Source organism: Oryza glaberrima, chromosome 6, assembly GCF_000147395.1.
Source record: "Oryza glaberrima chromosome 6, OglaRS2, whole genome shotgun sequence".
NCBI lineage: Eukaryota > Viridiplantae > Streptophyta > Magnoliopsida > Poales > Poaceae > Oryza > Oryza glaberrima.
Genome location: NC_068331.1, coordinates 25,148,157 through 25,161,161, shown reverse-complemented (window position 1 = coordinate 25,161,161; position 13,005 = coordinate 25,148,157). Strand labels below are relative to the sequence as shown.

At 40.9% G+C, this 13,005-nt stretch overlaps 1 protein-coding gene across 1 annotated transcript; it reads right to left on the bottom strand.

Annotated features, from left to right (window-relative positions):
- Positions 1 to 3,271: 3,271 nt before the first annotated feature.
- LOC127776729 (transcription initiation factor TFIID subunit 5) lies at positions 3,272 to 11,790 on the bottom strand. The gene is made up of 19 exons (XM_052303257.1): positions 11,547 to 11,790; positions 10,605 to 10,686; positions 9,999 to 10,077; positions 9,797 to 9,894; positions 9,613 to 9,669; positions 8,943 to 9,030; positions 8,724 to 8,833; positions 8,440 to 8,541; positions 8,034 to 8,185; positions 7,123 to 7,233; positions 6,978 to 7,047; positions 6,849 to 6,888; positions 6,271 to 6,435; positions 6,093 to 6,169; positions 4,787 to 4,903; positions 4,383 to 4,648; positions 3,768 to 3,863; positions 3,618 to 3,684; positions 3,272 to 3,525 (listed from the first exon to the last, which is right to left on the bottom strand). The coding sequence occupies exons 1-19, from the start codon at positions 11,678 to 11,680 to the stop codon at positions 3,472 to 3,474; spliced, it is 1,965 nt and encodes a 654-aa protein (XP_052159217.1). The 5' UTR covers positions 11,681 to 11,790; the 3' UTR covers positions 3,272 to 3,471.
- Positions 11,791 to 13,005: the final 1,215 nt, after the last annotated feature.

Here is a 13,005-nt window from a genome sequence, read left to right as displayed (position 1 = left end):
TAATTTTAGCATGAACTAAACACACCCTTAGTATTACCCGTGCCGACCTTCCGTCGCAGTTGGCCGTGCTGGCCTCCCTACCATGTCATCGCAAGTGATGACCTCCTGCGCCAGATCTAGCCGCGTCGGCCTCCCTGTCGTCACCCACGTTTTGCTAAATTTTAATTTTTACCAAGGAATGAGAAGGTTTATGTTTTTAGCAATTAACTGAACAAGCCCTAGGTGCACAACCGCTTTCCTGCATCATTAATACACATGTGATGGCGCTTGAGAGTTGAGATGAGGTGCAGATCTGTGTAGTGACAGTCCAATCATCAATATCCTAGAGTACCATGCAGTGGTCCACTCTCACTAGTGCTAAACTCTCCTTGGAGTAACCTGCTTGGTGGTAGTCAGTGTTCCAGGCTTTCAGAGTTCAGACCACCATGCATGGGCAATCTTGTCGGGTGCACTGTGCATCGTTTCAGGAGATCACCAAATTCATCAATCTTACATGGGCAGTAAAACGGAATAGTATTGGCAGTGAAAACTTCATTATTGATTTTCAAGAAAAATCTGTGTACAAGATACCCTGACCCTTTAGCTTAATTTATTGAACACATTTCATGCATGTAACAGTTTAATTGGTCACACTTTACAGTTGCTGGGTTGCAGATTATGCTAGAAATACACTGAATTCCATGCATGTGGCCATGGAAGATAATGTCCCCTGGTCAAGGATGGTTTCTTGACTTATCACTGTCAATGCTACAGATCCTCCACTTGCTAACCTTTTCACTTTCTTAGAAGGTGTCATGCACGAACCTTTTGATTCCTTGCGTCTTTCCAACAAGAATATTGACCCTAAAAGGCATGTTAGAGAAATTCGGGGAGAACTCGGAAAATGGTACAGAGAGCTCGGTAAACCATTTCCATTAGGTAAATTTTACTACAAAACTGTGACTTTACGATTTTAGCTTCTGGACACGGCAAAAATCAATCTTTCAAAAAAATACTTTCAAAATATAGTTATTTGCTATTAGACACCATAATCACTAAAATATATATTTCTAGTAGAATAGAAGAGAGAAATAGTGTGCAAGGTAAAAATAACCTTGGACCCATCTGTCATATTCTTCCTCTTCCTCCCTACTCTCCCCACCCTTGGCCACTCCACGATACCATCACCGGCCATTCAGCTAGTGTGTCCTCTTCGTCGGCCTTCTTCTTTCTCCATCGCCATCGGGTAGTGTTTCAATGTAGATCTGGGAGCTTCGACACCAGTCAGCCCCTTCATCATCGTCAGCGCATTGTAGCATGGTGCTTGACTGCTAGTTGATCGGTGCTAGGCATGGTGAGGGAGGGGAGGGAATATGGAGAAAGAGAGAAGAGAGATGGGAGACCCCTAGCGATGGGGCCAGGTCGCATAATGGCCGACGCAAGCACGACACCACGCGACGAGGCCGAGGCTTGGCGGAGGCTGTGGCGGCGTGGTCGTGTGCGCGGAAACGCGGGCTGCTCTGTGCGACGAGGCCTAGCCAGGTGGTGGCCATCGCATGTGCAAGCGGCATTGCGTGGCGGGACCAACCAGAGACCGTGGTCACGTGGGCAGAGGCCAGTGCAGGGGGCTAAGTGCAATGGGCCCAGGGCATGTGGTAGTGGCCGGTGCGAGTATAGGCCAGGCGGGTACGGGCGGTGCAGTGCGACAGGGAGGGCGGCGTTGTGCAATAAGTCCGGGCGGAAGCCAGGCCGGCGTGGACGCTAGTGGTGCCGCACGGCAGGGGCAGGATGCGCCGTGCGATAGGGGTGAGCCAGGCCGATGTGGGTGGTTCAGTGCGACGGGGCTAGGCCTAGTCGTCGTGGGCATGTGGTCGCGAGACACTGACGCGGCGGAGGTCGGCGAAGCTTGTCCCGAAACCGCCACCGTGGTCAGAGTGCAGTGAAGGTTGGAGCCATGCCACGGCAGGGCTAGGGAGCCAGTGCCGCGTTGGGGAAGGGAGGGGAGAGGAAGAAAGAGAGAAGGTAGATGGGGGACTGACTTGTGGGGTTAGGGGTATTTCTTACCTCTCACACTATCTCTCTTATTCAACCGAAAATGTATACTTTTAATGGTTTTGGTGTCCAACGACAAATATCCATATTTCGAAAGTGTCTTTCCGGCCCCAAAGATTGACTTTTGCAGTGTTTTAATGCTAAAACTACAAAAGTCGTAGTGTTATGTAGGGAAATTTATCTTTCCATTATTATCTAAAGTGTTGCTATTTCCCCATTAATTAGTTAGCTGTATGGATGCATAGATATCTTACCAATAGTAATGTTGGTACCTACATCATGTTGGATAATAGATGAATTCTTGTGATGTTGATGAGAAAAGCTTGTGGTCCTGATGAGATGAGATGGACTACGCTAAATAGATAGATATATAAAAGCCGGGTTTTAACCTGTTTCTTAAGAAGAAAAAATGGTATTGCAGCGAAGGGTATGCGCAGAAATCACTTGATCCATTACTATTTTCTGATGCTAACCTATTAAGACTTTTTTTCCCTTTGCTCCTGATTGTAAGGTAATATGTAAGAGCAAGTTTAACGGAATAGTCAACTATAAGCTCTAAAAATTGACACATCATCTTATAACTAATCTAATAACCTACACATAAAATAATTTTATATAAATATATATTATATCATTAATAATTGGTCCACCTGTGATACACACTTGTGCTGCATCTGACTTTAAATTTAGAAGCCGCTTTTCTTCTCTCCTCTTCTCATTCTCCACGCTTTCAGCAGCTTATAGCCTTGTACATTTGTACTTGCTCTAAGCCGATTGGTCTTCACTCTTCAGTCTTCACTAATGCAGTTGATAACTAGATATTGTGTTAACCAAGCACTTACCTTACATTGGGTTACACTCCCTCTGTTTCAGATTATTTATCACTAGCATTCAATTATTTCTTCCAAATACATTGTACTTATCATTATCACGCCAAAGCATTTTTAGAGAGCATTTCATCCCTAGCTAAAGAAATAGCTAAAGAAATAGGCCATGTGGGTGTGTTGCTCAACCCTTTTGACACAAGCAGCTAGCCGAAAGGACGCGTCCTAGCCTCCTAGGCCACAAGCCCAAATAGTAAACATGCAGATACAGTAATACAAACAGTAACCATATATATCCACTCCGTATGCTTTCGAAGATCAATAATTCTGACAAAAAAAATTAGCCACGTTGTTTACCTCTTTATAATTCTTCCTTCCAGTAGTACCCATCACCTCCTTTTGGTTTTTCACCGCCAGAAAAAGAATTACATGATTTAAATAAGGCGATTGTTACAACTTACAAAGTCACAAGACAACAAACATTGGAACGAATTACAGTACGCGCGTGCTACAGATTAACCTTAAAAGCAGGCTCACTACTCACTAGGCACTAACTTCACTTGAGATAAAACTGAAAGAATGTTTGGTAGTTGTATTCTACAGAACATACAGAAGCTTAGGAGCCAAGTGAGAGGGCACCAGCCGCAAATAAAAGATTTCGCCGAGAAAACTACAACATCAAGAAAGCAGTTTCATTTAAATTGCATACAGTATAACAGCCTTAACTTATGCAACATAATGCATGGACCGAGAGATTCTCACCCGCAGAGTATAAACAGGAGTTGATTTTGTACGGAGAGTTTTGAGCATCCTCAGCCGGTTAGTTGAGCTGTAAGTATATTTTACAAACAAGAGTAAGGCAATGATTTATATGTATAAAGCATCTTTATGAGCAGTTCAAAACTAACTCACGTATCATCTGTCTTAAGGACCTTCGTGCTGGAGGCAACATCCCAGAGTTTCACAGTGCAGTCGGCTGATCCAGATGCAAGCAATGCCCCTTCACAACTACAACAGTGGCAGAACAAGTTAAATAAGAGAGCTCTGCATGACATCACAGGACAGCATATTATAACTTCTCGCTGAAAGGAATAACAAATGAACATACATAAACAGAGTCCAGGAATGTGTATACACCATTTATGGAAAGCGTCCTCCGAATAAAGGCGGCATCAAAATGCAGCCCTTAAGTAGCTTAGGAAGCAAGGCATAATACACATTTACAGGCTCATTCAAACAATAGGTTTCATAAGAAACTAATTGAAACCAACAACTGAGTGGGCTGCAAGGTTGACATGCCTATGCAATAACTCTCTGAAATATGTACTGATATTCTTAGTTATTTTCAAGAATAAAAATTCAAACCAGATATTCAAGGGGATAACAAACTGTCACTGTCAAAAGGTCTCACAAGATAGCCCTTCAAATTTCTCTCAACAAGGATAAAAGAATCGGTTAAGCCGATTCTTATATGTAAACAATGTGGATTAAAGCTATTATTTACCCGCAGCAACAAACAATGATTACCTGTAAGCAAGTGACCACACACAAGAGCTGTGTCCCCCAAGTGGTGAAACGCACCGACCAGAAGAGAGATCCCACATCATGATGGTTCCATCTTCATCTCCGGAGGCCATGTATCGCCCATCAGGAGACATAGCCAATGATAAAACCATACTCCTATGGCCAATGAACATCCGTATACATTCACCAGTTTGAACATCCCATAATCTTACAGTTTTGTCACTAGAGCCGGTGGCAATGTAGTTACAGTTAACATGCCACTGCACACACTGTCAGCCAAATATTATGTAGTAGATAAAGCTCAGTAAGAATATGCAGGCATCAGCACAAAGCATTAAAGAATAAGCATCTATCCAGCATCAAGTGCTCCAATATAAGCAAATGATTTGAACCAGAAATACACTTACATCAACATCAGAGAGATGTCCAGCCATTATCCGCAAAGGCTGGATTTTATCCATTGACCAAATTCTAGCAGTCCTGTCATGAGAAGCGCTAGCAAAATAATGACCAACTGGGCTAAACTGACAAAAGAAAAAAGCAAATGTATCAACATATATCATAGCACAATGTTTACAACAACAGAATCAGAAAACTTGGCAGTTGGGACAGTAAAAATTGATCATAAGCTTTTTAACAGGGTGCATAACCCCATAAAACTACTCCATCATGCAGAACATTGAAAATGAAAAACTGGCTAGGGATACATTACAAAAAGGGAGAGCACAAGGGGGTACACGAACCTGTCAAGGGGGTGCAGCACATAAACTTATTAAACGCTCATTTTGGTGCATGAACTTGTCTGGTGCGTGTGAACCAAGGCCAAAAGGGCATGGCAACTTATTACCAAGTTGGATGCTCATTAGGACATGGCGTGCACATGTGAGGAGGGCATGATACATGTTATATTTGCAAATAACCTTGTACTTGGTTTCCACTTTGTCCTTCCTTTGTATCCCTTGCATCCTTTATCGGTTTGCTATATGTCTTTCTTTGTACAATCAGTATGTCTTGTTCTATGTTTTACTCAGTACATGCATATGTATATGGCATAGTCCTAACATGCATGCTTACGTGGCATCCTAATCAACACTCAACTCAGCAAGATTAGCCATATTTTGCCCTTTTGACCTTGGTTCACACAAACCTCAAGTTTGTGCACCGGAACGAATGTTTTACAAGTTTGTGTATTATAATGCAACCACCTCGCAAGTTCATGTAATATATTCACACCTCATGCACCAAAATAAGCACTGATGCAATAGCAGGCAATGCATATTGATTGAACAATATAATCTGGAGGCATCCATTGCCACCTAATTTTTTATTTACATATTGAAAACTGAAGGCAGTGGGATCCTTAATAAGGTCTCATTATTTAACAGCAATGGCCAACATACCAAGATGAAACAACAGACTCAAATGGCAAAAGCTTATTTTATGACATGATCTGTGTTTGAAGCTCAGAATAGTTGTACATAGTCTGTCTCAAAAGCTGCAACCAGTAATTCAAAAACTGGTTGTAATGCCTAAGAGATCAGTACACTAGCTTCCATAGATCAGCTCAATTCTGATTTAAGTTATGCGAATCACACAATCATTTTTCTTTTCAATACAAACACAAGGCGTTTAAACAGTTCATGAAAGTAAAAGCACCACAGATATGTTGCACTTGCACATGTGACACACAAAAAAAAAAGGTTAATCACATACTTGTACATCCCAAACAGGGTAGTTGTGTCCTTTGTAGCAAACAAGATTAGCATTCAACTTGGTACTCCATAGTCGAACTGTAAGGAATAAAAAATATATATGAAAACGATATGTTCAGTTGAAAAACGAAAAGGAAAACAAACTATATGAAAATAAGCAAAATGTAAGGATGTTTTACTTGTTGAGTCTGAGGATGATGACAAGAGAAAATCTCCGAATGGGCTAAATGCAGCGGAATAAACTGGTCCAGAATGACCTTGGAATAATGTATAAGGTCTTTTTCCATAATCTGATGCTGATGTGCGCTCACCCTGGGAAAGTCCATTCTCTCCTTGTGGACTAGCTGAAAATTAAAGTTTCTTCAATCAGCAAATACCACCATTATATAAAACAAAACACTCTCATGTTAGGACTTAGGGTAATTGACATGCTAAGACTATTCAAGAGTCCTGATTCCTGAACAGGTTATGGAATCAAGTATACTGCTATGTCATAACTTAGTGCACTAGTATGACAAAAAATCATTATATGTCGGTAGGTCGAGAAGACATTTTTGAATGACAGATCCACACAAGCATTAATATGGCAAAATTATTTCAGTACTTGTAAGTTGTAACATCAACTAAATGAAATGAATAAAACTATGTTGTTCTGTAAACTTAAGGCAATTATCAAAACATTTCAGCACATAATGGAAGTATTTCAGCATAACACAAGGTGGAATCAAACAACATTAAGTAGTGAAGAACAACTAACATGTTTTCGGCGGTTGGCCAATCTTTGACATATCCCAAACCTGGTGAACACAAAGTTTTACTGTTACAAAATAATACAGAAATCACATATATAAGAACAAAGTACCAAAAAGGGACAAAAAGGACTAGCCTTCACTGATGAGTCAGAGAATCCACCCACAACCAAAGAGCCGTCATGTGAAATTGATGAGCAATTTAGCCTATGTCCACAGATAATGATCAGAGAAAAGGATGCAAATTGGCAGTGTCAGATATTAAGCCACAAAGAAATTTACCCATTATGAGTATTAAGGAATGTGTAGAAGCTAACAGATGGCAATGCCAGGCTATTCAACTGTGCACGGTTTCGCAAATCCTCAAGAATTGACTGCTCGACTTCAACAGGACTGAAATAAAAGGATAAATATATCTCAGATTCTTACAACCCAAGGTTGAAATACTTCTTCCCAGATAAAAATGTAGATAGATGAGCCACCTAGAAATAAGTTGCATGACTAAGAGGATTGGATGGTCAATTTTGTTGATTTCTTGAAAAGCAAAAAAGGCAACATGCCTTTGTTCAGTGTCTTACAAAAAGTAATTTTGAAGTGTTGAAATGTACTGCAGTTAAGCAAACTGGCAAAGAGTCAGGTCCACATAATCGTCATCAACAATCTAACGAATAAAAATTGGCCGGTGGATACAATTCCACCTTCCATACTATTTGAGTTGGCTTAACCAGGTAATTTTAGAGAGAGAAAAAACTAGCAGAACAAACATTGAGCAGCATGTGTAATGAAGCATGTTGTGTTGAACAATATATGTTGGTCCATAGTGTATGTACAGGACAGCTTTGAATAAGTTCTGGCCTTGTCCTGGATTAGAAATTCATAAAGAAAACAAATGGAATAGTAGGTGCATGAATTGAAGCAAAACATGGTTAATATGGACTGGCATAAAAATGGGAAACATAATCAGAATATCACAGATAGGAAAACGCAACGGGCAAAAAAAAAAAGAAAATAAAATTAAAATTAAAACTGTCCTAAGTTGGAATGACGAATCCATTTAAAATAACTTATTATGTCCTGAAAAATCCACAGGATGGAGAATTTTAAAAACTTTAGGTAGAGACCAGGCTAGATATCAAAGTCAAACGACCAAACTAGATTTTTCCTAAGAGAGATATGAAGGGATTTAAGTGTACATCACTGGAAGTGTAAGCTCTGGTTTCACACGAGGTGCCACCGAAACTATGCTTGTTTCGGATTTATTGGTTTTCCCTGTGGCTCCTGCAATCTTATCTTTTTTGACCTTTTTAACAGAACCTCCCTGCTTTCCACCTTCCGAAGATTTTCTCTGCAGCAAAAATAAGAAGGTAAAAATATGAAGCTAAAATACTAAGAAACATCAATTTGGACTCAAAACTGGGAAGCAGAGGAACATGCAGAGTGGAGCTAAGCAATGCATATTTTCTATGGACTGCTTAAGGAAGTATAAGACAACAAGCTGCTAATAGCCTGGCCCAAACAAAAAGAAATAGATGGCTCTTCTATCAGTGGCTGAGGATATAGGTAGTAAACTTAACAAATCTTCGATACGATAAAGAGTACCTTATTGTTATCTTCGGCATCTGCATCCTTGCTTTCTGCTTCAGTTTTATCTGATTCTAAAAGTGTTTTCTCCATGCGCTCTTCAACTGAATCTTCAAGCAACTGCATACCAGAATTTAATTTTACAAAAATAAAATGCCTGAGCATAGTTAAAAGTTCAATGAAAATGATAGAATCCCATCAAATAACTGATTGGTGTGGATTGTTTCGATCTGTTGAATCCAAATCATCAACAAATAGATAGAACAGGCAATAGCGGTCAACAAGACTGATGCAGACCATACCCCCCAATGCACCTCCTTCAGATTTATTTGTTTTGCCAAATCCTTCTTTGTTCCAACTAGAGCAACAACATCCGTGTCATCAGAGATTAAAGATGGCTGACCAGGGGATACTGCCAATATTGAACAGGGATAAGTGGCACAGTAGACAAGAGAAGTGTAAACGAGAAAATGCATGACAGAAATTAGGGTATTAATCTGAATGATATTGGGGAATGTTACCGTCAAAAGTTGTGCGTTCATTTATTATTCCAAGAACCACAAGAGCTTGTGTTTTCTGGAGATACTGGAGGAGTAACTCATATGAATACTGCAACCAAATTCAATAATTGGATCACGAGATGTGTTTTTTTTTAAATAACATTGCAGCAGACAAGAAATTTGAAATTATAAAAGCTATCTGGGAGACAAAATATGAAAGCTTTATCTCAGGAAAGTCATTAAACTTTTTTATCTCAAATGGTGGAAGAACATCAAATGTGAAAACTTTTCTCAGGAAGAACATTAAACTTGATCTTGCTGTAAACTTATAACAAGGATAGTTCAAAAACGAAAAGAAAAGAAAAGGTCCACTAGTTCCAGTCAATACAAATCAAAATAATCATATTTTTATTTGACATTAGCTGCCTATCAGGATCAATGAGTAACAGTAAGTAATGACTAACTGACTAAATGGTGCCAATTTTGTGCTTGGTCTCTAACATTGCTAAGCCAATAAATTGAAAAGGGTGGTAAAAAAACAAAAACACCTGGATATATCATCAAAACAACAAATATTAAGCTGTCAAAACGTTTTGTCTTCATAAATTGGTTAAATTATTAAAAGGGTCAACTCAGAATCAAAGTTCAAAGAGATAAATGGAAATACAGCAAATTATTATGTGGATACAACCTCACATAACTTAATTCTGAATTGATTTTGCCTTAAAGATCTGGCCAGTTCCATTTCCTGAAATATACAGCATGCAGAATGATAAGCGCAGTGTATGAATCATGAGAAGATACAACCAAATAAATAAATGAAGATCTTCAATAAGAACAGAATGTTACAATGTAAGAGAACTAAAAGTGTTGACCTCCAAATGTGAAGGAGAAAGAATGCCTTCCAGTTTCTGGAGATCCCTAGAATGCATCAGTTCATGGTCTTCACGGAACGTGTGGAAAAAGGACCGAGCTGCAGGGCCCGCAAGGAAAGAAATTGCCCAGAATAAACTAAAAGAAAACATGACATGACATGACAAAGAGGGTTTATCTAATCTATCTGCCAACTAACAATACCTTCCTGTGTATGTCCCTCTGCCACTAGATCCATGAAGGAATGGATAAACACTGGGTAAAGGACACGGAGTAATTCATGCTACAAAAAAGGGATGAAAATTCAGAAACATAGTATACATATAACCAAATTTAACAACAGAAATATGCACAAATTGAAATCTAATATTAACATGTCCGTCGGAGGCAAAAATTTATTCAGTGTTTATGATATAGTACTCTGTCCCAAAATATAGCAAATTTTAGTTATGAATCTGGACAGGTACTTTAGCTTTGTAAAATGGCCCATATTGTGAATGCATGCAGAGAACACAAAGAGTTGCTAGGAAAGCACTCCATCAGAAGTTAGCATGCAGGCAATAAAGTATAATTCTAGAAGCTTTGGTTTATGACAATATAATCCTAAAAGTGTTCCATCTGAAGCTAGCATGCAAACATGAAAGTAATTATCCATAAATAACATGAAATCACTCATTAAAGAAAGACTATGTAACAAATGGACAGTTAGAAATCACTCATAATTTTAGCTAACGATGTTTGATTGTGAAGCACAATAAAATGTACTGCAAGATCAAAAGGTGAAGTCCAATCTATGTATGTGTAGCACACCTTGTACTGATCGAGAGAACTGTATGCCCATGTTCTTAGTTTACTATAACCATCATAGTATCTTGCCGGATCATTTTCCGACCTATCATTGCAGAAGATAATGCAACCAAAAGGCATTAGTCGGTAGGATTATAAGAAAAATAAACCATAGCCAGAATTATTGTGAAATAATGGATGCCACAACTATTGGAAGCTGACAAAAAAAGACAGAAAAGATGGAAGAATTACTCTCTCCAATCAAAACAAAAGGTGACGTCGCATAATACATACAGTCAAACCACATTACTTATGAACAGAGATATTGTCTAGTATATCTGGTCTTCAATATATGAAAATAGTATGACTAAATTTATCAACAAAGCATACTTCCATAATATTAAAGTTTTCTCAGTATATGACAAGAAAATTTAGTTTTAATTACTGTAATCTGGAAAAAAAGGGTTATAAAGTGGCATCTTAGTAACCCAAAAATCAGTTTAATCACTTGAGGTATTAACTACAATCTAGATATAAGTGCAGTAGAACCATCTACGGACACTACTTAACCCATTATCAAGCATAAGCTGCATACTGCCCTGAAATGTCCTTATCATCATGGGAATTACCAGTAGAGAGTTCATCGTTCAAAATTGGTGCTACTCATTGCTACGTCCACAAAGCAATTCCCAACCCTCAATCAAGCAACTTTTAGCTCTCCAAAAATGCCGCAAACTATTTCCTCGTGCGGAAAAACTCGCACCCGCAACCCAATCACGGGCACGTGTGATATGGCACCTCGATGCCCAAAAGCGAGCTGGACAAAATTGCACAAAATCCACTACCTAGGTTTCCTCGATCCGAGAGGTCCGAGTCGCAACGGGGCAGAGTTAGGGGGGCTCGCCCAGCTAGCTGGCGGAGGAGAGGAGAGGAGATTGGGAAGGGCCCGGCGGCGAGCAGGTGTACCTGGCGAGCGCGACGTCGGAGACGGAGGAGGTGGAGATGCGGTTGCGCTCCTCCTGCAGCGCGAGCTCGGTGAGGCGGAACCCCTTCCGCTGCAGGTACTGCTGCACCTTCTTCTCCATCTCCTCGTCCTCCATGGCGCCGACGCGAGGGCGAGGGAGTTCTAGGGTTTAGGGCTCTCGGATCCGTCGCGCGGGAGGGAGACGCGACGCGACTCAGAGCAGCGAGACGGGGGGAGGAGACGAAGTGGAGCGGAGGAGAGAGAGGAATCCGTCGAGGCTGCGTGCTGTCACTGTGGGCCGAGTTCAGGCCCAACTATAACCCCCATTATATCTATTTTAAGTTCACTTTAAGCCCTCAATTCTTCCTCTATATGGAATCGCATACCTTAACCGTAAAACTGGGTATAACGCCTCCCTCAACATATAAAACCACTATAAATCAACTCATTTTGGTGATTTTGAAAGCGGATAAGTTTACCGTGGTTAGACTTGCTAACTCGATGCTTGCGCCCCATGTGTCAGTTACATTCATTTCTCCTGTCCAACCTCTCCCTCTCCTCTCTTGCTCTCTCTCTCCTTGCAGGCAGCAGCGGAGGCGAGACAAGCCAAATGACGCATGTGTTATGTTCCATGTTCCTAAGTGTTGCGGCGTTCGATGGCAGCTTCGAGGCAGCGGCGAAGGTGCTCGCGTTCGTCGCTGGAGGTGACGGCCTGATGGGGTTGTCGTCGAGGTGGCGAATATAGTACTCCTGCAAAGATTTCGTCAATCGGTCAGCAAGACGATGGCCCTGATGGCTGTCATTCCTGAGGCAGTGCTGTGGCTGTAGCTAGCTGCCATGAAGGGGCAGACCCAAGCCCTGGGCAAGCTGGTCCACGGCCTAGGGCCTAGGATAAAAGGCCCAATGAGATATATGCATTTTTATAAGGAATAAGTCTATTTTGCCTCCTTTCAACCATGTAAACTTTGTGTTGGGCCAAAAATCCCATGGGGCGGTCCAGGCCTTGACCTATTTCTGGGTCCGCCCCTGCTGCCATGCAGCTATAGAAAATGCCAGCCGAACAGACCCGATGACGACGGTGTGTTAGCACACATGCGTTTCTCTTTCTACAGCTAACAACAGCAAAACAGAACACTACACATGCCTAATAGACTTATTCCTTTGAAGTCGGAATAAGTTCACTTTGGGTCCCTCTATTTGTTGCCCAGTCCGATTTTCGTCCCTTGGTCGCAAAACCAGGTATGAAGGGTCCCCCAAGTTACAAAACCGTGCAAAAGAGGTCCCTCGGCAGTATTGTGCCCGGTTTTGGTTGACGTGGCGCCTACATGACTCCTTTTGACTAGGTTATCGTCCCACGTGGCATTGACGTGGCGCTTACGTGGCAATTGGATTTCGGGAAAATAATTAAAAACCGTGGGACCCACATGTCAGCTACACAAAAAAAATTAAAAAAAGGTGGGA

Coding starts and splice junctions, on each gene's coding strand:
- LOC127776729 (XM_052303257.1), bottom strand. CDS start 11,680: ATGGAGGACGAGGAGATGGAGAAGAAGGTGCAGCAGTACCTGCAGCGG. Junction 9,895..9,998: donor AGAGGGACATACACAGGAAG/GTATTGTTAGTT, acceptor CGGGCCCTGCAG/CTCGGTCCTTTTTCCACACG. Junction 9,670..9,796: donor TTTCTCCTTCACATTTGGAG/GTCAACACTTTT, acceptor TGTATATTTCAG/GAAATGGAACTGGCCAGATC.